Source organism: Nicotiana attenuata, unplaced genomic scaffold, assembly GCF_001879085.1.
Source record: "Nicotiana attenuata strain UT unplaced genomic scaffold, NIATTr2, whole genome shotgun sequence".
In the NCBI taxonomy this organism is placed as follows: Eukaryota; Viridiplantae; Streptophyta; class Magnoliopsida; order Solanales; family Solanaceae; genus Nicotiana; species Nicotiana attenuata.
The window spans coordinates 96,401-121,201 of record NW_017672630.1 but is presented as its reverse complement, the minus strand read 5'-3'; the positions used below and the strand labels follow the sequence as shown (position 1 = coordinate 121,201).

General features: G+C 36.4%; 3 protein-coding genes across 3 annotated transcripts; 2 read left to right on the top strand and 1 right to left on the bottom strand.

Moving 5' to 3' along the window:
- Positions 1–8,793: 8,793 nt before the first annotated feature.
- LOC109213904 (spermidine synthase 1) lies at positions 8,794–13,712 on the top strand. Its single transcript, XM_019377743.1, has 10 exons — positions 8,794–8,923; positions 9,237–9,409; positions 10,983–11,059; positions 11,163–11,285; positions 11,870–11,974; positions 12,279–12,351; positions 12,462–12,533; positions 12,607–12,802; positions 13,044–13,173; positions 13,293–13,712. Exons 2-10 carry the CDS (start codon positions 9,316–9,318, stop codon positions 13,356–13,358), a joined length of 936 nt encoding a protein of 311 aa, XP_019233288.1. The 5' UTR covers positions 8,794–8,923; positions 9,237–9,315; the 3' UTR covers positions 13,359–13,712.
- Positions 13,713–13,971: 259 nt separating this feature from the next.
- LOC109213903 (uncharacterized protein At1g43920, Chloroplastic-like) lies at positions 13,972–14,464 on the top strand. Its single transcript, XM_019377742.1, has 2 exons — positions 13,972–14,091; positions 14,168–14,464. Exons 1-2 carry the CDS (start codon positions 13,972–13,974, stop codon positions 14,462–14,464), a joined length of 417 nt encoding a protein of 138 aa, XP_019233287.1.
- Positions 14,465–15,482: 1,018 nt separating this feature from the next.
- Positions 15,483–18,288, bottom strand: LOC109213902. Its single transcript, XM_019377741.1, has 4 exons — positions 18,093–18,288; positions 16,992–18,001; positions 16,194–16,907; positions 15,483–15,905 (listed from the first exon to the last, which is right to left on the bottom strand). Exons 1-4 carry the CDS (start codon positions 18,286–18,288, stop codon positions 15,483–15,485), a joined length of 2,343 nt encoding a protein of 780 aa, XP_019233286.1.
- Positions 18,289–24,801: the final 6,513 nt, after the last annotated feature.

The window sequence follows — 24,801 nt, the reverse complement described above, 5'->3', positions numbered from 1 at the left end:
GCCCCTGCTATTTCCTATCCTCACCAACCCTCACCTACCACCACACTCCACCACTCACCCTCCATCCCTCCCACCCCTAACACCACCCCTCCCTACCACCCCCACCACTCACCCCTACCCCTTGCCCCCACCAAACCTTCACCCCCACACCCTTCTATTCAACTCCACCACCCCCACCCCAACTAACCACACCCCTATATCTATCTCATATTGTTTAGGGGTGGGCATCGATCGGTTCAGTTCGGTTATGAATATTATCGATTTAGCATATCGGTTATCGGTTTATAAATTTATTAAACCAATAACCGAACTGATAAGATATCGGTTATCAGTTTTCGGTTATTCGATTATCGATCATTTCGGTTATCGGTTTACCCGATAAGATAACTCAATCTAGAGTTAAGCAAAAAAGAGAAGACAATTCACTGGAGTTAAGCAAAAATAGAAGAATCCACATATTGTATACTACCCATTTCTGCGTTCTGTCCAGTGGCCACAACTGGAATAGTACTAATTCTTCAACAACAGTTATCCAAATACATTAATAATAATACAAAGTTGTAGCAATTTCACCTTAAAATTAACAAGTCCAAACATATAGTACTAACAGTCTAAGATAAACTGGATGTTGTTTGTCAAATGCCTAACCTGAAAAAAGAAATCATAGAGCAAAACCTTGATCTGTGCATGGGCAATACTAACACAAAAATGAAAAACACCTAGAAGGCAAGAAAATATTGTCCTGTTGTCAAAGCTCAACGTACTGTACAGAAGAATAATGTTCAAAAATATACCAGAAACTGACGAAGATTGTTGATTGAGAATTATTAAGTTCGAAGAGAAATTGGTAGTAGTATAGGTTGCACAACATGAGCTCATAAAATTAAGAAACAAAAAAAAAATTACTAACAATCAAAAATACCAATATAAAATGAATTTTGTTATAGAAATTAAAAGCCTAATGTATAAGACTAAAGACTTACGCTAGGAGTAACTAGTAAGGTCTATAAAGAATGAAGATGAAGCAACTGAAGAGTGCGGTGAGAAAGAATAGGAGAGAACAAACTGAAGCCCTAGCATATGTATATACTTAAGGGTAAAGTCATAATTTTATTAATTCTTATTGGGTTATCGGTTAACCATTAACAAATTTGGCAAACCAAGGACCGAACCGATAGCCCAATAGTGAAAAAACTTTAAACCGTTACCGAACCGTTAACCCAATAACCCAATACCGATAACCCAATAAAGACTTAACGGTTCGGGTTATCGGTTTTACCCCATATATGCCCAGCCCTAATATTGTTTGTCTAAATTAAATATTTTTTAAAATAATATTTTTTACTCACTAATCAGATATTAAAAAAAAATCGAAAAAGATTATCACTCACCAACTAACACATAGGAAAAAGTGATAAAACCCCTCGTTTTCCAAAAAATAATTTTCTTCGTACAGAAAACACCCTTACAACACATATTATACATGTCTCAACTGATTTCCACCGGCCCGAGGTGAAACTCATTCCAATAGTTTCAAACAGCCCAAATATAAATTAAGCCTTCACATGACTTGTATGAACAAGTGGACATAAAAGTCAGCTGTGATCTCTCAAGTGTTACAGTTGGGTTTAAAGCTAAAATGTACATTGGTCTATTCTGAGTGTTTAGACCAAACAATATTAGGGGGCATATGAGAGTAACGAAACAGAGGTGAAAATTTGGATGGCGAATTTGAGCCGCATCAGTTTTTTACTTTTTCTATAAATTTATAATTGGATTTTGAGTGTGTTTACCCTAAAAACGGATAACAATTGAATTTATATTGTGTTTTAAAGATACGTGTTTTTACTTGGCACAAACTGAGCAAAACGTAGATTGATATTGAAATTGATAGTAAATAGGAATTAAAGCAAATCAAATGAATCAAGTAGCCTTGGCCCTCGAATTTGATCACCCTTGAACTAAAAAATGATTCAGTTGACACAAGAACAAAGTAACAGAATGCTGAAAGCTTAAGAGAGAACTAGTATATAGCTTTATGTAACATGAATATGTTGTATTTTACAAATGATCAGACTCCCTTTATATAGTAGGAGAGTCCTAATCTTGGTAGAATTCTAAATACAGTAAGAAATTCCATGATTGGCTAATTAATCGGCCTCTTTTCGATACGTGCCGGGATTTTCGCCGTGATCCTCGCCCGATCGCGGATATCTCAGCTTTTCATTATTTGACTCGGCAGGCTTCCCTCGATCTTGCTCGATCTTTATCCCGCTCGGTCTCGATCTCGATTGGTCCCTGAGTCACGAGCTTGGCCATCTACTTCGTGTCTCGCTTCGGTATGGCATGGGGTCGAACCCTGGCCTATCACCCCCGGTCTCGATTAATCATAGAAAAGCGAAAATCCGCTTTTAACTGTTTACAAAGTGATAATTCATAAAGCCTCAATTCACACCATAAACAAGGTTCTTTAACGCCACACATGCGTGAACATGGGCTGAACCAGCCCTTCGGTTATTGGTTTGATCAAACTTAATAGTTTTTATTCAAATTTTATATTTGTTTTAAGATTTATTAAATATACGCATTATTAATTTAAAATTTAATAGCTTAAAAAATTAGAATCTTAAACCAATAAGCTTCAAATCAGTCATAAGGGTTCGTCTAAACCACATAACGTGCCTCCTAACAAAGAAAACTAACTATGTGTAATCATTACATAATGACATAAATCACTATCATTCTTGTCGGTCCTACCTTTTCAAAAGGATACTGTTCAAATAATTGAATCAACTTTTCCTGTAAACGTTTATGCAGTCAAAAAGTAAGAAGTAATATACGGTGCAAAAGATCCACTTATGTGTACAACACTACTATGGGGATGCAAGCATAAGCTTGATGCATTACTAATATTTTATTTGGTATTTTTTTAATATATATAAAACTAATACTTGTATTAATTATACATTATACTTGGTATTATCCTATGCATAAGTAATGCATAGAAAACCATGGCATTACTAATACCAAGGCTATTAATGCATGCATTAGTATGGTTAAAGGCAAAATTATCCTTAAAGTCCCTGGAGGGCATTTTTGTAAACAACTATTTTTCTTAAAAAATATGCAATGCATTATAATTTTAATACACCAGACCAAACAGTAGATAAATAATAATATTTGAACTAATGCTTGCATTACTAATCCATGCATTACTAATACACATTATTCCGCACTATTTTTATACGCCTTACCAAAAGACCCCTAAGTTTTAAAGCATATCACACGGTTTAAAGTGTCCAAATCCAAGAAATACAAGGTAAAACTCCATTGTGGAGTAACCTAAATTACTTCATCTTGCTATAAAGAAAATGTGGAAAGGGTTGCTAAAAGGAAGATGCCACTTATGGACCTACCAAAGGTCCATTTGCATCTATACTCAATTTTAGGATCACCATTGAATTTATACACACTTTGTACAAAAATTACAAGTCTACTCATTTTAGGATCAACTTCAGATTTACCGGGTCTAAAGTTGAAAAAAATTAGTCTGAAGTGAAATGCACTTAAAGTCAATTAAGTCCAAAGTACAAAATTACACATAAAATGCACTTAATGCCAAAAATAGGTCTGAAGTGCAGCAAATATTTTCATGCACTTAAGACCAAATAGGTCCGAAGTGACAAAATTACACTTAAGATGCACTTAAGACAAACTAGGCCTGACGTGCAATCAATATTTTCATGCATTTAAGGCCAAATAGGTCTGAAATGTAAATTGTCTAGAAATAGAAACTTGTTTTTCGTATTTCAATAATTTAACACACGATTCAACACCTAAATCTACTCTGAATGAGCTCAAATTTGAAACATAACATTCAAATATTATAAAGAACAACCCATTCATCAATTTGTCAAAAAAACCAAAAATCTAACAAATTCATTTTGCAATTAAGAAGAAGAAGAAGAAGAAGAAGAAGAAGAAGAAGAAGAAACCCTAAGCAGTAGCAAAGAAAGGAGCGTCGCAGAACATCATGTAAATTTACCGTCACTTTTATTTTCTCATTGAAGAAGAAGAAGAAGAAGAAGAAGAAGTTGTATGTACTCTGGGTATTAATTAACACTCTGTTTGGATCATTGTTCCCCATCGTTTTATAATGTATTTTATTGTATTGTATCATATTGTATCTTATCGTTTTATGAATACAATGTTTGGATAGATTGTATTGTTTGTTATTGTTAAATAAGATTTTGTTGTTTGGTTTGACTGTATCATAATGTACTGTAACTGATAAGTTTACTAAAATACTCTCAATGTTTAAATATTAAATTTATCAAAAATTAGCATAAAAATAATTTTAAAAAACAAAATAGAAGAAGGCAAAACACCTTAAGAAAGCAGAATAAAGGAGCGAGACAGAAGAAGGCAAAACAAAGGAGCACAACTAATTAGAATTGAGTTAAAAACAAATTAGGAGAAAAATAAAACAGAAAGCGTCAAAACACCTTTAACGTTGGCGGCAGAAGTTCTGGAAAAAAAATAAAGTAGGTCATAGGTTGGAGATTTGGAGTTAAAATAGCAAAAAAAAGCTAAAGGGTAAAATAGAATTGTGGAGTAATAAGTTAGGGCATAATTGGAAAGAAAAATAGGAAACAATCCCACCACACCAAATCGGTTGTTTCAAAAAAGGGGACTTTTCATTGTTCCAGAACAATGGATTTAACAATACAATACAATCAATTTTTATGAAACAATCAAAACAAATATTATTTTGGGATAATAGTATAATACGATACAACAGGAAACAACCATCCAAACAAGCTGTAAACTTTTTCAAAGAAATGGATATAAGTTAAACGAGGGTGACCAAATAAGGCGCTCTATAAAATTTATACACCGCCAAAAATTAAGATACTCATGACAAATTGCAAGCTCGAATCCCACCACCACCGCCCCCTTCCTTTTCTTTAATGAGAAACTTTCATAAACCACTATATTTTAGTGTTATTAGCTAGTTGTAGCTACCATTTACTATATTAGTTCCTATAGCTATATTTTCAGGTTTTTAGAGTGTATCCGATGTATTTAAGCTACTGTATTCATGAATACAGTAGCATTTCTCGGCGTGAAACAGGGGATTACAGCTAGACAGATTATTGTATTTGATTGTATTCGAGTGTATTCACGGCGTGAAACAGGGGATTACAGCTAGACAGATTATTATATTCGACTGTATTCACGATATGTATTTGTGAATACAGTAATGTAAATAGCGCAATTCATGGTCTATTCAGCTTATTTTAAACGGAAAGTGAATCAATTAACACAATAGACTCCTAATATAACTCAACAAACATAATTATAAATCTGAATACATAAAATACATAAATTATATTAATTAAAAAAATATATGAATACATTGATGAAATATTGCGAGACAGTGAATACAATAAAATACATGGAATACAGCAAGATACATTGAAATACAATGAAAAAATTAGACAATGAATACAATGAAATACATAGAATACAACGAGATACATTGAAAATATATTAACAGAATCTTCAAGTTGCTCAGCCCCAAACTCTGTCGTCTTTGTTCAAGAACAACCCTAATGTCGTCTCGTCGATAGCACATTTCGAACCTCTAGAATAAAAGAAGATTTTTCAACAATTTCCCAAACTTTCTCCCACCACCTCCGCGGCGTCGCTTCTTTTCTCTCTCCGCCATCTCCAACTCAATCGTCGGAGCAAGTTCCGTCTTCATTCTTGAGTGCAAAAATGCACAACCCAGTTCGTTTTTGCCACGGAAGAGAACGATGCTTTGATGGGTTACTATATTTGAAGGGATAAACAATTGGGTTTGAGCAATCTTGGAATAATGAGGAATAATTTGTGAAATTGGGCTGTTACGAAGAGGAAATTGAGGCCAGTTCGTTCTTGACACGGAAGAGAACGAATGCTTTGATGGGTCACTGTATTTGAAGGGATAAACAACTGGGTTTGAGCAATCTTGGAATAAAGTGGAAGAATTTGTGAAATTGGGCTGTTACGAAGAGGAAATTGAGGTTATATTCATGGAGAAAAACTAGCATTGAGAGAGAGAGGGTGGAGAAAAATTTGAAAGAATAAGAGAGAAAAATAATACAAAGCGTATTTTATGGCTTAAGGGTAGGAGGTGACCATAAATAGATATTTGGCTATAAATATCAAAAGGTAGCTATGGAATATAATTTTTTAAAAGGGTATTTATTTAAAATAAATAAGGTATCAACCTTTGCTACAGGAGATAAAAATTCCTTCTTTAATGGGACTTTTACCTTCCTATACCATATATGAAATCTTATTACCAAAAATATGCATAGTTTCATATTTACCCGCCATGTTCACAGTTATTCTACAAATATTATACCATTCATTAAATACCAATTATTAGGAGTTGATTCTTCCTAATTAGGCGCGCTACAAATCTGAAACTAAATATTCTTCCAGATATTCCTATTTAGGCGCGCTACAATCATGGAAGTAAATATTCTTCCAGATATTTCATTAAATAAGGAATCATTGTAGCATTAAAATTCCTTATTTAGATTGTTCCTATTTTCACCTAATCTTTCTGCTTATAGTCTCACTTAAACTTGTAGCTGAAAATATCGTTATATTTTTTTTCAATGAAAAATAATAAGTTGACAAATCTAATAGTTGATGTCACTTAGTAGTATTTTTCAAACTCGACAAAGTAGTTGATGTAGCTTTCTAACATATTTTCCTTAATCTATAATTGAGAATACTATAATGAATCTTTAAGATTATGTCTAGTCGAAAATCCCAATTAAACTACAATCGAATGGGAATTGGGATATTAAAATTCAATATACCCAGTTTGTAGATATTTTGTAGATGAATTGTAGATTATTTGTATTATGATTGTAGATGCTTTATTTTCATTTTCACAAATCCAAAACGACTAAAACTTCTACAAAATCTTCTGCAAGAAACGCAATTATGTCGAAAATACCAATTAAGCTACAATTGAATGGGAATTGGGATATTAAAATTCAATGTACCCAGTTTGTAGATATTTTGTAGATGAATTGTAGATTATTTGTATTATGATTGTAGATGCTTTGTTTTTTGTTTTCACAAATCAAAAAACGACTAAAACTTCTAAAAATCTTCTGCAAAAAACGCAATTAGGTTGAAAATCCCAATTATGCTACAATTGAAATGGGCATTGGATATTAAAATTCAATGTACCCAGTTTGTAGATATTTTGTAGATAAATTGTAGATTATTTGTATTCTGATTGTAGATGTATTATTTTCTGTTTTCACAAATAAAAAATGACTAAAACTTCTACAAATCGTCTGCAAAAAACGTAATTATGTCGAAAATAGCAATTAAGCTACAATTGAATGAGAAATTGTATCAATATCGAAAATACCAATTAAGCTACAAGCTACAATCGAACCTCAATCCCACGCACTAGCAGGTTAGATTTATGCTTTCGTGTCAACAGGCAGAATATATTTGAATGCTAGCGGCAGGTGAATGCATGTTAAAGCTCGATATAGAGTAACAGAAAATTCAAATCAGGTGCTGATTGATGTTAAAACACGAGCTTCTTTGTCTTTATTTTTTTGGGAAATAAAGTATTGGTAATTGACTGCAGTTCACAAGATTTTCAATAACAATGAGTGTAAGCAGGAACTTGAATGATTGCTGCTCCTAATTGCAATGTAAGATTTAAGTGTTTCTACATCAATATGCTGTAAATCTATGTTTCCATAATCATAGGTTTTTATGTTTAATAACAGTACATAAACGTGGGTGAGGATGAGGGTTTGGGAGAGAGAAACGTGGGAGGGGTGCGATATACGGTACCTTGAATTAAGGAGGGATATACGCAGCATTAATTGTACCCTTAAAATACACTATGGTATAGAATTGGTAATTTGGTGTACTAAATGTAATTATATCAAACCTTAAACATTGAGGGTAATAAGGTTTTCTATATGGTATAGGAATGTAAAAACCCCTTCTTTAATTGACCTTTGCCGAGTGGGGTTTGATGAGAGGGCGCAAGGCCCAATGCTAAACCCTAATTGAGAGCCCTTAATTTTATAATAATCACAACCCTCCATAATCAAAAGTCCCAACTCCCAAACTTCAGAAGAGTGACAAAATTGCTTACTATTATTGTCATTTTTCATATTCCTGTCCAAATTTACTTGCCTAATATACTAAAAATTAATGTCTACTTGTACTTATGCAATTTCACTCAATGAATAGTTTACCATTTTATACTATTTTACCCGTCCTATTAAGTATTACTTATTTTTAATTTATTTTTAATATATAATAAATATGAGTAATATAGTAAAATTATCATATTATTTATTATTTCTTAAGGGATGTACCAATTCAATGGTGGATAAGTTGCAACACTCTATTGTCAAACTTAATTATAAAATTAAGACTGGCTCAAATTCACACTAAAATTTCTTCCCGGACCCCTCGCATAACGGGAGCTTAGTGCATGGGACTGCCTTTTTAAGTTGTACATTCCACATTTTTTAAATGTCATAATATGTTAAAGACCACAAAACCTTAAGGAACTATAATATGCGTAAGTATCATTCTTAATAATATAATTTTCTTAAGTACATCAAAGACAGATTTAGTTCCTTTTGTTACATCATATGTATGCCTGAGTAATATGTTTGTATATGCATATAATGTAATCAATCAAACACACTACAGATTCTGACACTATAAATGTTGGAAGGATCTATTACGAACTACATAACCCGTGAACTGAGAGCTAAAAATTCCTCAAAGGGGTCAGTACAAAAGCAAGAGGACAATCAACCGCGTCTTTCCTAAGCGGATTCTTTATTTCTCGCTCTTTATCTGTGTACTGGTAAATCTTTGGAAATTTAAGCGAGTCTTTTTTTATTGTGAATTTTCATATAAGTTTTGAATACTTTAAATTATTAGTTATTACTTTGATTATGGTATGGTAATTTGGAAATATTTAATAAATTGACCCAGATAACACACTTTTCTTTTTATGCTGTCCAAAAAGAAACACAGCCATATAAAATAGAAGGTAGGAGTATAAAATTGAAAAAGAGGGGAAAAGTGGAATCAAGATTTGTGCGGTCACGCTTGATTATTCTCAATCGGGGCTAGTGGATTCGAGGGTTACGTAACAAAATTTCACATTTATTCAGCTATAAATAGAAAGGGCGAGCCAAATGGCTGAAGAGGAAGTGAATTATTGCCTGTGAAGAGGAAGAAGAGGAGGAGGGTATGTCAATGGAGGAAGCGAATAACAATAATGAATCTCCTTACATTTCTTCTGTGTTGCCTGGATGGTTCTCTGAGATTAGCCCTCTTTGGCCTGGTTCGTCTCTTTACTTTTTCCTCTATGCATCTACATTATTTTATTTATGTTATGCATTTCGTATTAGACCCAGATAAAGAAAAAAGACAAGTTGATTTATGATAAATTCTTACAAAATTGTATAACCGAATGGATATTGAGGATTCATATGAGCCATCCCAACTAGTTTAAGATTGAGGTGTACTGTAGTTGTTGTTTATAAATCTAAGTGCTCGCATTATACTTTCTTCTGTGTATTTTAGAAATGTGATACCTCTGTTTTTTCGTGATTGTCTTGCAATTTTCTTTTTTGTCATTTTTGGTAGGAATTTAGTAGGTACGTATAAAGGCAACGGGTGAACTTTGTATGTATACTGCTTATGTTGGATCGGTTTTGGTTCTGTATCCACTTACACATATTTAACTAACTGATTTTGGAACGTAAGCCTCTGTTCTTTGCAGAGGCGGAGCAAGGAATTGAAGTTTTTGAGTCCTGATTGCCATTGAACCCATAACTCGTTTTAGTTGCCGGGTATATTTACACATATGTAATAATTTTTTTAATACTAATACAGGATCTAAGCAAAAGTTATTGGGTTCGTCCGAATCCATACCTAATATTGTAGCTCCGCCGCTGGTTCTTTGGTGATTGTTTGCAGTTGCCTTTTGTCATAGTTCTGTGTTTGTCAGCTTTGATTAATTAGTAGTTTTCCTTTGTTCCTTTTTGTTTCTGGTCCTTCAGATTCATCAACTTACTGCAACAACTAGCCTGAACTCGGCTATATTTGCGAATCTCACATAGGTGGAGTTGTTTTCACTCTGCCGACTACAAACATATCCTATATGACGAATTCACGCTCATCAATTTTCATTCCTCTACTATATATATATATATATATATATATGATTTTCGTTTTTTTTATAAGGTAAGATTTTATTAAAAAGGTACCAAGATGGTACAAGTTACATAAGTCCAACATCTGCCACTAACATGGCAACTACAAATCTCCTATCTCTTCTAAAAGTCCAAGTAGTGCTCCATAGTTTCAATAATACTTCTATTACACTGAAAATACAAGTTCAAAACACAGCTACTTATAATTCTGAAAACATGTTGTCTTCTCCCTTCAAAATAAACACTATTTCTTTCCAGCCATATTTGTCCATAAAATACACAAAGGAATTGTCCTCCATACTGCTTGTTTCCTTTTTGCCATTTTCTGAGATGCCATTGTTCCAACAAGCTCTTAACACTGTTAGGCATTACCCACTTAACGCTGTACATGTTTAAAAAGAGCTCCCAACACTGTTTTGCCACCTTGCAATGAATAAAGAGATGACTGACTGTCTTTATTTCTTCTTCACACATGTAACATCTGTTGCTTAGAGAAAATCCTCATTTGCTTAAAGATCGTTTAGCATATTTTTGTTAACACTTCTTGAATTCTTAGCTTCGGGGTCATAATAAGTCACATCGGTGTGTAGTCTGTACCTAGGTTGAGAAATGCTCGTTAATCTATTATGAAGATGATGTCTTAACGTTCTTATAATTTCCATAATTATAAGACAGTTTCTAAGTTGGAAATATATGCAGGGGAAGCACACTCATTGAAGGTTGAAAAGATATTATTTCAGGGGAAGTCAGATTACCAAAATGTCATGGTTTTTCAGGTATTTGCATGATGCATTAAGGTTTGAGTTTGCTCCTCTCATTCATTGATGAAATGTATGCTCTCTAATTTGATGCTTATTGTGTAATTTATTTTTGCTGCAGTCATCAACTTATGGAAAGGTGCTTGTTTTGGATGGTGTGATACAACTCACAGAGCGAGATGAATGTGCTTACCAAGAAATGATCACTCATCTCCCACTCTGCTCAATTCCAAACCCCAGAAAGGTCAATTATCTTAATACTAGTGAATTTAACATTTCAGTGTAAATTAGAAAATCTTAAGGGATTAAGTATATTTGATCTTTATGAAGTGTCAATTTTGAGTTTTTTTGCACTTTGCTAGTTGCCATTGACAATGGCACATCTGCTTCTTACTTTGTAGATAAGAAGTATAATGTGTGTGATCAAGGCGCACTTGTCATATCTTGCAAAGAACAGATATAAACACAAACTTCTTTTCTCTTAAACTTACTATATATGATAATTCTTGCATCCTATTTTCTGTGGCTTTGCCTAGTAATTTCATTTTATAGTAAGTCAATAAGCATGTTGGTATGTGCTATCTTCTTGGTTTTGCGACGGGTTATGTTAAAAGGGAAGGAGAACTTGTAAGCAGGAAAATTGTCATCCTTTAGTTGCCTTCTTAATATAACTTGTATTGTTTCAATGTGAGTTGTGATACCACTGTGAATCATGCATGCAGTAAATGCTGTATTCATCCTTATTTTTGCAAAAAGCTATTTTATGAAATTAGAGATTAGTGTCTTCCACTAGTGTGTCACACTTCAAGTTTGATTCTCTTACTTCAGGTGTTGGTTATTGGAGGAGGCGATGGTGGTGTCTTGCGTGAGGTGTCTCGGCATTCTTCTGTTGAACAGATAGACATATGTGAGATTGACAAGATGGTAATTGATGTAAGTCTGCTGGCTTCTTCATGCTCAAAACTGAAGTTGTACTTTGATTCCTTTTTTCTTCTTCTCTTATCTGCACTAAGGGTAAAGAAAAATTGTTGAATTTGGCAAGTTTAAAGATTGCATTCCTGTGTTTTCCAGTACCCTGTGGCATATTTGGCCTTGATACTGCCAAAAATTACCCCTTTCTATGATAGTTAAATGTCTTTAATGTTTTGATCCCTGTAGTTCATTGCCCATAGTTTCCTCGAAGCATTGCTAAAGAAAAAGAGGCAACGATCTCATGATTCCTTTTTCTATTTTTCAGGTCGCTAAACAATTTTTCCCTAATGTAGCAATAGGATATGAGGATCCCCGGGTTAAACTCCATGTTGGTGATGGTATGATCTGAGAAAATGACAAAACTAATTCCTTTTTGTTGTTTTTTTTCTTTTCGCATTTATCAATTACCTGTTCACGGGCTTTCCTTTTTTCGCTCCCATTTCTACAGGAGTTGCATTTTTGAAAAATGTTCCAGAAGGAACTTATGATGCTGTTATAGTGGATTCCTCTGACCCCATAGGTAATCTATTTACTTTCCTATTGCCTCTGTCGCAGAAATTTCATCTCTTAAGTTACTCTTCCTTTAACTCCAGGTCCAGCCCAAGAGTTGTTCGAAAAGCCTTTCTTTGAAACAGTAGCAAGGGCTCTTCGTCCTGGAGGGGTTGTCTGTACACAGGCGGAAAGCATATGGCTTCACATGGATATAATTGAGCATATTGTAGCAAACTGCCGCCAGATCTTCAAAGGCTCAGTCAACTATGCCTGGACCACAGTTCCTACTTATCCAAGGTACACTTTGCAAGATATTTGCTGATATGTATGCATTATTTTGTTATTCCTTTTTTTTTTCCACAGTGGGGCTTGAAATTGTCGTTATTCTGGTGTAATAATTCATGACTTTTCATGTCTTTTTTTTTTTCTGGTTTATTTTGGGTGGTGGTGGTTACTGAGAATACCTACTGTTGACATACTGGATACTCTGCTGCAGTACTGATCCCCATTTGGGCCGTTTGCCTGTCTTTTATTTCAGTGGTGTTATTGGTTTCATGCTCTGCTCCACTGAGGGACCTTCTCTTGATTTCAAGAATCCTACCAACCCCATTGACGCTGATGATAGCCACACCAAAACTAGAGGACCCTTGAAGTTCTACAACTCTGAGGTATGATGTCATTCTGCTCTCTGGTATTCTCTTTTCCAATGCCAATGTCGGGCAAAAGGACTCACTTCTCTAGTACTTACTGTGCCTTTGATTTTGCACCCCCTCCCCCCCTCCCCCAGATTCACTCTGCATCGTTCTGTTTGCCATCTTTTGCGAAGAGGGTGATTGAATCCAAAGGAAAATGAGTCCTCAGCGGAGCGGAGGATTAGCTGTGTTAGAACACCTCATTCCTGCCCTATGCAAGACAGGATCATCTAGCATTGGAATTTTTATGTTTAATTTGATGCTGTGACTGGGCAGTTGGAAGAGCTATGATCCACAATGGCTTATAAATGTCTTGTTCCTGTTCTAGTTGTAATAATCATCCTTTAACCCAATCTTGAGTTCAATGATTGACATTTTTTGCCGGAGTATATTGCATCTCTTTCTCTCCATTCGTGATTCCACTATTATATGGAAATGTATTGGTTTGGCCAAGCTCTCAAGATTTGCTTATATTGAGAAATAAAAATAGGGCAAAGGGTCAAATTACCCCTCTACTATTGTTTATTGGTTATTTGTGCCATCCGTTACACTTTTGGCCATTCTCGTCCCTACCGTTAATGAAATTTGAAAAAATACCCTAACCATAACGTTTTGACAATGTGGCAACTGACCATATCAATTTTATCCAAGTCAGTTGCCATGTCAGTTGTCGTGTCAGCAGAACCACCAAATTAAAATCCCTGAACACTTATTTTTTTCCCGTCTCCCACGAATTAGGGCTCAGACGACCCCAATCCTTTTCCTGAGTCTTCAATGTCGCAAGGAAGCTGTTCTTCTCAAATTAAGTGTCGTTGTGGCATCTTTGCAAACCACTTCACTTCAACGACTCCACTAAACCCTGGAAGGCGATTTTTTAAATGTCCGAAGCCTAAGGTTAGTGATTGTGTAACAAAAGCTCTAAATTATTATCTGTTTGCTCTAAATTATAGTCTAATAATAACGATCTTAGTTTCTTCTCTGGTTTTTTTGTCTTCAACAAAATCGTTCTTGTGGTTATTTTGAATGGGAAGATGAAATCTCGTTGAACAGTGATTTGGTTACAACTAAAGATGTAACATCGTCTTGGGAAGCGATTAAAAATGATAGGGATAAATTGAAAGAAGAATTAATTGCCATGGAGGCTCTACACAAAGCTAAGGCTGCAAAAGTAATTAAACTGGAAGAGAAGATTTTGGAGACGAGGATGATGCTTATGATCTCATGGGCACTCTTTGTTGGATTTGTTGCGGCGTCGATGATGAAGTGAATGTTGGTAAATCTTGTTGATGATGCTAATAAATATGTTTTGTTGTCAGTTTTATTCTCGTTGAAATTGGAAGAGAAGGTATTATGTATGTTATTTTGAACCGTTTACATTAGAGCTTGTAATCTTAGTTAATATAATTCCAATATATTAGTTATCAAAAATTAGTTAATGTAATTCCAATATATGAGCTTGTAGCGGTTTACATTAGAGCTTATATTAGTTAATGTAATCTTAAAAGGTGTCAGTTCTTTTGTGATGAACCTGCTATATTATTAGTTGATGTTATGGGTTGATGAACATAGCAGTTATGTCAAAAAATATGGACAAAATCACAACACCATTTTGGTCCAAAATCTGGACAGTTTCACAATACCATTTGGTCCAAATCTGGACAGTTTCACAACACCAGTTAGTTCAAAATCTGGACAGTTTCACAACAATATCTTGGTCCAAAATCTGGACAGTTTCACAAAACAATTTTTAAACAAAATCCGGACAGTTTCACAAATTGTATGTATTTAAGGGGTTGGACAATGATTAACAATGAAAGGAACATTTAAATTCATAAACTCCCATTTCATTCATCAGAAGGGGATGCCACATTATCACCCCCAAAACTTACACAAACAAGTGACAACGTGACATCAAGTTTCCCCAACTAAACATTCAAACTACATTAAACCACAAACAAAGGGATGTCACATTATCACCCCAAAAACTTACACAACTAGGTGATAACATGGCATCTGAGTGAACAGGTCACTAACTAAACAGCCACACAAGTTTAAGAAGTTTACTTGGCTAATAGTAATTACATCACAACCAAAAATATACAACCATAATAGAGTTTAGTAGATCCACATTCCAGAACACCAGATTTCTTTAAGTCTGCTTCTTCCCATTACCCTTCTTTGCTTTCAACTTGGCCAATCTTTGCTTGTTAAGCTGGTTACTAGTAATAGCAGTTTCCCCTTCCATTGCAGCTTCTTTGGTGAGAATGGTAGGTTTGATGGCTCACTCACACCACTGGCATCACCAACAAATCCGACTGCTCCCTTGTTCCAATTGTTGTACTTTGTAGTTGCCTCAATTGTAGCCTAGTCTTTGCCTCAGAGATACTTCTTGGCCTTATAGCTATTTTAGGCTCAGGCTCGGGGTCAAAGTCTAGGTAGTCGAAGTCTGGAAAGGCACTGCAGCTTGGTTCTTTCCTTTGCACTGAAGGGGTTGGCATGAACAACAAGTTGCTAGATTGACTTGTTTGAGTATGCTGACTTGGCTGAGGGGCTGACAAAGGAATTTTCTCATCAGTGGCTTCTTGTGGCACTGGTGCAGGAGAGGGAGATCTGGGTTGTTCATCATCAGCTTCATCAAGTAAAGTTCTCTTCCTCTTTGTCTGCTGCCCCTTCTTCTTTCCTCCAATGGGCTGCTTTCCTTTAGAATGCTGTTAGTAAGACAGAAAGTTTTGATAAGATGTTGAAACAGAAAGAATGATAGAAAAAGTTATGGTATTGATTACCTTTGCACACCCTCTAGCATTGTGTCCAGGTTCACCATAATTTTTACATGTCATTACCCTCCCTTTCCTTGACTAAGACCATTGTCCTTGCCTATTAATTTCCTCATTTTTTTCTCTTGTTCGCTTAACCTTTGGTCTCCCAGTCATCTTTACCAAAGGAGGTGGAGCCATGTATTGTGAAGGGTCAATTTTTCAGAACTTTTCTCCTCTTACTAGTTGTAACTTATGTGAATAAGTTTGGTGATAAGTCTCTTTGGTAAGGTACCAATGAATCTGACTTAGAGGGTCCACTTTCTTGTGCAATAATGCACAGATTGCATGAGGACATGGAATGCCACAAAAATCCCATGCCCTGCAGGTGCATTTCTTTAACCTCAGATTCACAATGTGCCTGTCACTGCTTTCAGTCACTTCATATCCATTGTCTGCACTGCCATTAACATGACACTTCAATGCAATCCTCATGAATTGGTTGTACAACTCCATGGTTTTAGGACTGTACTCATTTCCCCATGTCATCACCTCAGCTTCACGTTCATTAATCATATTCATCACCTTGATTCTAATATCCTTAAGCATCTTAATAATTGGCTTGTGCCTTGCTTGCAAGATCCATGCATTGAATGACTCAGTCAAGTTGTTGTCTACAGACTGGTTCTTGCAAACAGTATCAAAGAATGTCCTACTCCAACATTTTGGTGGACACTTCAACAAATCCTCAACAGCTTCCTTTCCATCATCATCTACTTGACTCTTATTCTTGATCTGATCTTTGAAGTCCTCTTCATAAGTACTCCATGCAGCCCACCAAAGGTATTTTTTGAAATCACCAGAACCCCATCTCTTACACCAATTTGCTTCTATATGTCTTACACAAAATCTGAAGTGTGACTCGGGAAGAACAGTTTGGATTGATTCAATCAACCCCTACAAATATCAGTAAATATCATCAGATAACAGTGCAAAGAAACTAACAAAACAACTGAAAATAACAGTACAAATAAACAGTACATACTGCATATCTGATATAAATGTGACCCCTTCACCTATTTTGAGGTCTAGTGAAGTCTGTAGGTGATCTAAGAACCACTTCCAAGTAAGTTTTGTTTCTTTTTCAACTATAGCCCAAGCCAATGGATAAAAATGATTGGCAGAATCTTGACCAACAGCCACCAACAGCTGACCTTTAGCCTTCCCTTTCAAAAATGTTCCATCCAATCCAATGAAAGGTCTCAAACCACTCTTAAACCTAGACTTCATAGCTTGAAAACAAATATACATCCTTAAAAATCTCCTTTTGCCTTCTTCAAGAGCATCTTTTGATAAGTTAATTATCACATCACTCCCAGGATTGCTAAGTTTTAATTCATTGGCATAGGCAACAAGCTTATTATATTCATCTGTAAAACTGCCTTCAAGTTTCTCCAAAATCATTTTGTTTGCCCTTTTGCACTTAGATTCACTAACATTTACATTATATGCAGCTTTCAAGCTTGCCCTCATCTCTCTAACCTTAATTTTGGGGTTATCTTGCAAGCCTTTTTTAAAGTAAGCAGCTATTGTATTTGCATCAACTCTTTGATTTTCAAATGCAGGTTCACATGTGTGCTTAGGCTCTAAAGTCTTGAATTTAACCCCACCCCCTGAAGAATCCTTAGATATATGGCAAACAAAGGGGAAGTCACCAACATAGATGTACCTAAGCCTTGTTGGGTCACTTTTAACTTGCTGCAAGTCATATCCATTTGCAAGAGAATATATGTTGATCATTTTCCTAGCTTCAGGTATATCTTTAAATGTCATTGACCTATCTAACTCTTTATAGTCAGTTAACTTATCATTGATGTCCCTCCTCTTTTGTAAAAAAAGTTGCTCCAATTCATCAGAACTTAATTCAGGAGAATCAGAATCATTTTCCTCACTATCATTATCATTATAATCAGAAGCAGCTTCAACTTCTACTGTGTGTGACTCACCGTGGGTGACTATATTAGGTACATCAATTGTTGGTTCACACTCTTCTACAACAAACAAATTAATGACTTTACATTGTTCACTAACAAAGTCCAATAGAGTCCTAATTCCAACATCCCCATCTATTTCATAATATACTAGCAGGACCCTTTACTATTAATTGCTGCACTCCTATATACCCAAACTTGGTATCAAATTCATCAACTAAATCAGCAGAAGAGAGCAAGTCAGAGTCAAAACCTTTATTGATGTGCATATACTTCTCTTTATACATCAGACGTAGCTTACTAGTCCATTTCCCACCATGATGAAAAACTAACTCAACTAGCACCATCTATAAAAGGCTACATAGTAACCATGAATAAAGTTATTACAGCCAATCATAGTAAATGCATAAAGAAGTAACAAAGACAAGAGGTACAGAAATAATAAATAAACATGTAAGGAAAAGCTTGAATAAAAAAAAACAGTTTGATAAATAAAGGAAATAAGGAAAAGGTACAGAGGTAGATGAATAAAGAAATAAAATTGAATGAGGTACTATGATAAAGAAATGGATACAAGCATGCATATGGGGGACCATATAATAAAGTATCAAACTTAGAGTCCCACCTCAATAAAATAAGGACAAAACATATATGTAAGAGATCCACATGAGCATCATCTTCAAAGTAAATGCAGGTGAAACAGGGGACCAAATAACAACAAGTCAGCTATTAACAAATAGCTCAAATCCTTTTTCAGTTAAAAAAACCCTAACCGACCCTGCTTTAAAAAAACAAAAGGGACCACACATACTTGAAATCCTAAACAAGAGAAAGTTCTTCTAAAATAAGTACCAAATATCATCAATTCCACCAGTATACCCTAACCGACCAATAAAATCAGACAAATAATTAGGGTATAAAGGTGAAAGTCACATGCAAACACAAACAACGACAAAAATACAGTCAAAGAAAAACCCTAAACGACAAATCACATATCTGAGACAAGAAAAATCCTAAACCACGAAGCATAGTCTAAAAACCCTAACTTTAACATAAAAGAAATGCGAACCCTAATACAAAAAAGCTTCATTTATAAACAACAAGCATATGAAACTAGTAGAAAAGTTCAGATTTTGGGGGAAAATCTTACCTTGGACAACATTCAACACTGAAAAACGAGGATTTTCTTTGGAACCTTCCACACTCTTCTCTCGTTTCTATCGAACGGATGCAGACCAAATGACCCTCTTTCTTAATTTGGACAGTTCTATCTTATTTATTTAGTGGGCAAACGGGTCACGGGTGGGAGACGGGAAAGAAATGGGTGTTCAGGGGTTTTAATTTGGTGGGACCGCTGACATGGCAGTTGACTTGCATAAAATAGATGTGGCCAGCTGCCACTGTGTCAAAACGTTAGGGTTAGGGGTATTTTTTCAAACTTCATTAATGGCAGGGACGAGAATGGCTGAAAAGTGTAACGGGTGGCACAAACAACCAATAAACAATAGTGGAGGGACAATTTTGACCCTTTTCCCATAAAAATATTATGTCAAAATGGATGTTCGGATAAGTATTTGGGAGATTAACAATTGTTTGTAGCCAATATCTTCAAGAAATGTTTTTGGATCAATATCGCCCTTCCTAGTGGATGAGTGGATTACACTTATCAAGGACCAATCCTGTTGAAATCAAAATTTTCAATAATCAACAAATGTTGAAGAATTCTTTTATAAAAAAATGTTCTCTTGAAATTTCTAACTATTCCACATGAAACTTCCAAGAACCAAATCGTTTCACTGTGAGATTCCAAAAGTTGCTAATCTATTTCCTTCCTGTAGAATAACAAATGGGCGCTTCTTTGTTCCCTGAATTAGAGCAAGACCTATTTCTAGCCAAGCATTACAAAGATATCAATTAATGTAACCTCAACATGTGGAATAAGAATCATACATTAAGATTTAAGATATTAATACCCAAAAGAGTTTCCTTAAAAGAGGACAGAGTGTTCAATTTATACTATAGTAACATCATTCCTATATAATAACACTTCACTATAAAAGCCAAACTTTTCTGGAACTAATTTTCAGGTTATGTTATAATATATGTTCTATATAACAGCACTTCACTATAACATCCACAAATATTCGGAACAAATAAGGCTGTTATAAAGAGATTTGACTGTATATAATCCACGAATGACATCCCTGCGTTCATTGAACTCAAGGAATGCATAACCTGGGGATTTCTTGCAACCCAACACACTGCTTGGACAACTCTTCTCATCAGAACTCAGATATGTCAAAAGTGTGTATTTAGAGGAAAATGCTTTACAAGTTTTATACACATGTGTCGATGCCCCCTTTTTCTTCTTAAAGGCGAAATCGGGTTTACGACATTTGGGAGGACAACTCTTTTCCCTTTTGGGGTTTGGGTTTTGTTTTGGAATTTGAAGAGTCGCCACCTAATGATTAAGTGCATTAGGACACAAAAAAGGGTATTTGAGTTTGAAAACCAGAATTTGGGTAAGGGCTAGAAATTATCTCGAGGGGAAGGTATTAGGCACCCCCCAAGATCCACTAGTGTGGTTCCCGGCCATGTTACAATTGTGACTTCACTTAACAAGTAAGCAAATAAGGATTCAAATAGAGGGAGTTTTCACATAATATTGCAAGTAAAATGAAAATTTGAGGAGAGATAAAGAGGGCACAAATTTCAATAAAAGATTTAAACAATAAATGAAAAAAAAAAAAGCAAATAAAGGGAAAGGAGGGTCCTAGGTTTATAATCAATATGGATCACCCCACACAACACCCGGTAACCGTTTATACACGTGGTGTTATCGCGTGGTCATCATATCCATATTCTACCCTTCCCACCCCATAAAGGTTATTAAACGCGTGAGTTGGTAACGAATACTTATTGCGTGCTATTACCCGTCCCGTCCTATAAGTCCCAGAGGGTATTTAGGACCACTATTCCTACGTGGTGGGGACTAGGCTGAACCCTTAAGTTTAAAGGCAAAAATGCTAAGCGACATACATAACAAATATGACTGCACATAAGGGGAACATACAAAGGCACATAGAGGCTCACAGATCCCTCCACAAGTGAACTCATAATTAGCACGTCTCAAACGCATTTAAGGTCTCAAAGACAAGAGTTTTAAAAGCCGGAATGTTGAAATAAAACAGTGAGTTTTAGTGAAAGCAGAAGCTTAATTAAGACTAAGTGATTTGAAAAAATGCTCGATTTTCAGAAATACGACGTGGGACAGTAGTAGGATTTAGAAGTATACAGCAGTTTAGGAGTTAGTAAAAATATAGATAAAATCGTTAAAACATTCTTTGTAAATAGAGTTAAGACATGGAGATTGTAACACCCCGTAAATTCGGCTTAGGTGTGAATGTGGTAAATGAGTGGTAAAGTTATATTCTGAACATGTGAATTCCCAACGGGATGATTGTGGGTAAAATTGTCTCAAAAATCAAGATGGAAAGAGAGGTGCATAAGATTTGACAAAATCGACTAAGTTTGCAGAAGGTCCGTCTTCCATCAAGTTTTAATGAAAATGTGTAAGGAATTGGGGAAAATGAAAAGCATGAAAGTTGTAGGCCTATGAAGTAGCTTTCCAACGATATATTATGGAGCCTGAACAGATCTTTGTGCAAAAAGTTATGTGCGTTTTTCAGAACAGTACGCGTATGCGCGCCCGGTAGCGCGACCACTAGCGCGAACAAGCCTCCAGGTGCGCGATCGCGCTAGTGGGAGGCAGCGTTACTGCAGTTTAGCGCGACCACTAGCGCGAACAAGCCTCCAGGTGCACGAACGCGCTAGTGGGGTGTCACGACCCCAGTTCACCCTCCATGAACATGACGTGATGGCACCTAGTTCCTACAACTAGGTAAGCCTAACAATGTGGAAGTTAACATAAATTGCGGAAACATTAAATTAAATTTAGCAAAACTAAAAGGAACGGTATATAAGTGCCACTTGGCATATACAACCCAAAAGTAAAACGCGGAAGTCTACAATTTCATCCGAAAACCCGGAAACTCACGGGAACCATAGGCTAATAGAAATGTAATATGCTGCTCTAACTCCAGAATGTCTAAACAACTGAAAGAAAAGGATAGGGTAATTACTAAAGCTAGAACAGAATAGAGACTCCTGGTCTGCGGACGCGGCAGATATACCTTAAAGTCTCCGCTAGATCTCTCCGCCTCGAGGATAGTACGCCCGAGTGGAGGTACCTGGGTCTGCACAAGAAAAACATGCGCAGAAGGGGCATGAGTACACCACGGCGGTACTCAGTGAGTGCCAAGCCTAACCTCGGTTGGTAGTGACGAGGAAGGTCAGGGCCCTACTGTGGTTAAACAATATAATATGAATTAACAGTATGAAAATAGGCAGTAATAATGAGTATAGCAATAGAATAAGACAGGCTAAACAAAACAATAACAATTACACAAGGAACGGAGTAAACACGAAATATGTACATCTCAATACCAATGGTAACAATGAGGATCTCCCAGGATACCGTCCCGTAGTCCTTTTCTCAACTGTCCAGTGGATCTCCCGGGATACCGTCCCGTAGTCCATCATATGTATATATCCGAGGGATCTCCCGGGATATCGTCCCATAGTCCAACTATCAATGTGAGGGGGGGGGGGAATCTATCGGGAATCTAACCCGCAGTCCCAAAGTAAATATGCAGGGGGATCTATCGGGAATCGAACCCGCAGTCCCAAAGTAAATATGCAGGGGATCTATCGGGAATCGAACCCGCAGTCCCAAAGTAAACAAACAAGGGGGGAGCTACCGGAATCCCACATCCGTAGTCCAAATGTAAATACGCAGCCACAACAAGAAGATATTCAGAACTAGAGTACAAGAATATACAAGGCAACAAGTAGTTCTAGCCTAACATGCTTCACGTAGTACAATCAAGGCAACTTAAGCAAATAGGCAATTTAGGTCAGCTAAGCATGCTTTTCTAAACTAACACAGGCTATAATTGCAAGTAGAATAAAGCAGGTAAGAAAGAAACTCAGTCTAAACATTTAAAGTAAAACCGGGTTTTTCAACAATTAGCTCAAGTACGCGCTCGTCACCTCACGCACAAGGCATTCAATTACCAATATCATATCCTAAGGGGAAAGGTCCCCCACACAAGGTTAGACAAGCCACTTACCTCGAACCGGCTCAATATCAACTAGAAACCACCCCTTTGCCACGAGTATCCGACTCCAAATGGCCCAAATATATTCATTTTAATTACATCTCGTAAATAACATCTCAAGCAACTGATTCTACTATTCAATTTGAAGCTAAGACGCAAATTTAGATAAAATGACCAAAATGCCCCTCGGGCCAACGTGGTCATAACCCAAAGTTCGAACTAAAATCCAGTTACCCATTCCCCCATGAATCTAAATATATGATTAGTTTTGAAATTGGACCTCAAATTGAGGTCCAACCCCCAATTTTTGCGAAACCCTAGGTCCTACCCAATATACCCAAATTTCTCCATTAAAATCTTCGATTTGATGTTGAAATGATGTTAAAAGGTGTTAAGGAGTGAAGAAAATGAGTTAGAAATCACTTACCAATCGTTTTGAAGAAAAAGAATTGCTTGGGAAATCGCCTCTTATGTTTTGGATTTTTGAAAAGTGAGAAAATAACTGAAAATCCTGTGTTTTTATACTCTCTGAAGCCCCAGCGCGGACCGCGCAAAAAGGTCCGCGGCCGCGCTGGTAAAACTGAAGACTGCTGGCTCTCTGAAGTTTTCCACGCGGACCGCGCAAGGATGACCGCGGCCGCGCGGCCTACACCGCGGACCGCGCTAGGGCGACCACGGGCGCGCTGGAGCCTGCAATTTTTTCCTGACCTGCAATATCTGGTGTTTTTAAGTCTAAGACCTCCCGTAACCTACTCGAAACTCACCCGAGCCCTCGGGGCCCCAAACCAAACATACGCACAACCTCAAATACACCCTACGAACTCATCCTTACGATCAAATCGCCAAAATAATATCATATGGATTGAATCAAGCCTCAAAGCTCATGATTCCTTCTCAAATTTTTCATAAGACATAAAATTCCCATTTTGGGTCCGAAACACGTCAAACGACGTCCGTTCTCAACCAAACTTTACAGAAAGTGCTTAAATCATATATAAGACTTGTACCGGGCGCCGGAACCACAATACGGGTCCGATACCACAGTCTTTTAATCAAATTTCATTTCTAATTTCCTTAATTATTTCCAGAAAATAATTTCACACAAAAATTCATTTCTCGGACTTGGACCTCGGAATTCGATTCCGAGCATGTGCTCAAGTTCCATATTTTCCTACGAACCCTGCGGGACCATCAAATCACGGGTCCGGGTCCGTTTACCAAAAACGTTGACCGAAGTCAAATTTATTCAATTTAATATCAAAATATAGCATTTTTCTCACAAAATTCATATCTGAGCCTTCCGGCTACGCGCCTGGACTGCGCACGCAAATCGAGGAAACCCGTGAGGAGGTTTATAAGGCCTCGGAAGTATAGAATGGGTAATAAATAAGTGATGACCCCATTGGATCGTCACATCCTCCACCACTAAAGCAACCGTTCATCCTCGAACGGACAAAAGAAAGAAGTACCTGAATCGGGAAAAAGATGAGGATAACGGCTCCACATATCAGACTCGGACTCCCAGGTCGATGCCTCAGGAGGCCCCTCTATTGGATGCGAACAGAAGGAAATCTCTTGGATCTCAACTGACCAACCTGCCGGTCTAGAATGGCTACCGGCTCCTCCTCATAGGACAAGTCCTTGTCCAACTGGACAGTGCTGAAATCTAACACGTGGGCT

Coding starts and splice junctions, on each gene's coding strand:
- LOC109213904 (XM_019377743.1), top strand. CDS start 9,316: ATGTCAATGGAGGAAGCGAATAACAATAATGAATCTCCTTACATTTCT. Junction 12,352..12,461: donor TAAACTCCATGTTGGTGATG/GTATGATCTGAG, acceptor CCATTTCTACAG/GAGTTGCATTTTTGAAAAAT. Junction 12,803..13,043: donor ACAGTTCCTACTTATCCAAG/GTACACTTTGCA, acceptor CTTTTATTTCAG/TGGTGTTATTGGTTTCATGC.
- LOC109213903 (XM_019377742.1), top strand. CDS start 13,972: ATGTCGCAAGGAAGCTGTTCTTCTCAAATTAAGTGTCGTTGTGGCATC. Junction 14,092..14,167: donor TTAAATGTCCGAAGCCTAAG/GTTAGTGATTGT, acceptor TAACGATCTTAG/TTTCTTCTCTGGTTTTTTTG.
- LOC109213902 (XM_019377741.1), bottom strand. CDS start 18,288: ATGGTGCTAGTTGAGTTAGTTTTTCATCATGGTGGGAAATGGACTAGT. Junction 18,002..18,092: donor AATAGTAAAGGGTCCTGCTA/GTATATTATGAA, acceptor TGTTTGTTGTAG/AAGAGTGTGAACCAACAATT. Junction 16,908..16,991: donor TTATATCAGATATGCAGTAT/GTACTGTTTATT, acceptor TGATATTTGTAG/GGGTTGATTGAATCAATCCA.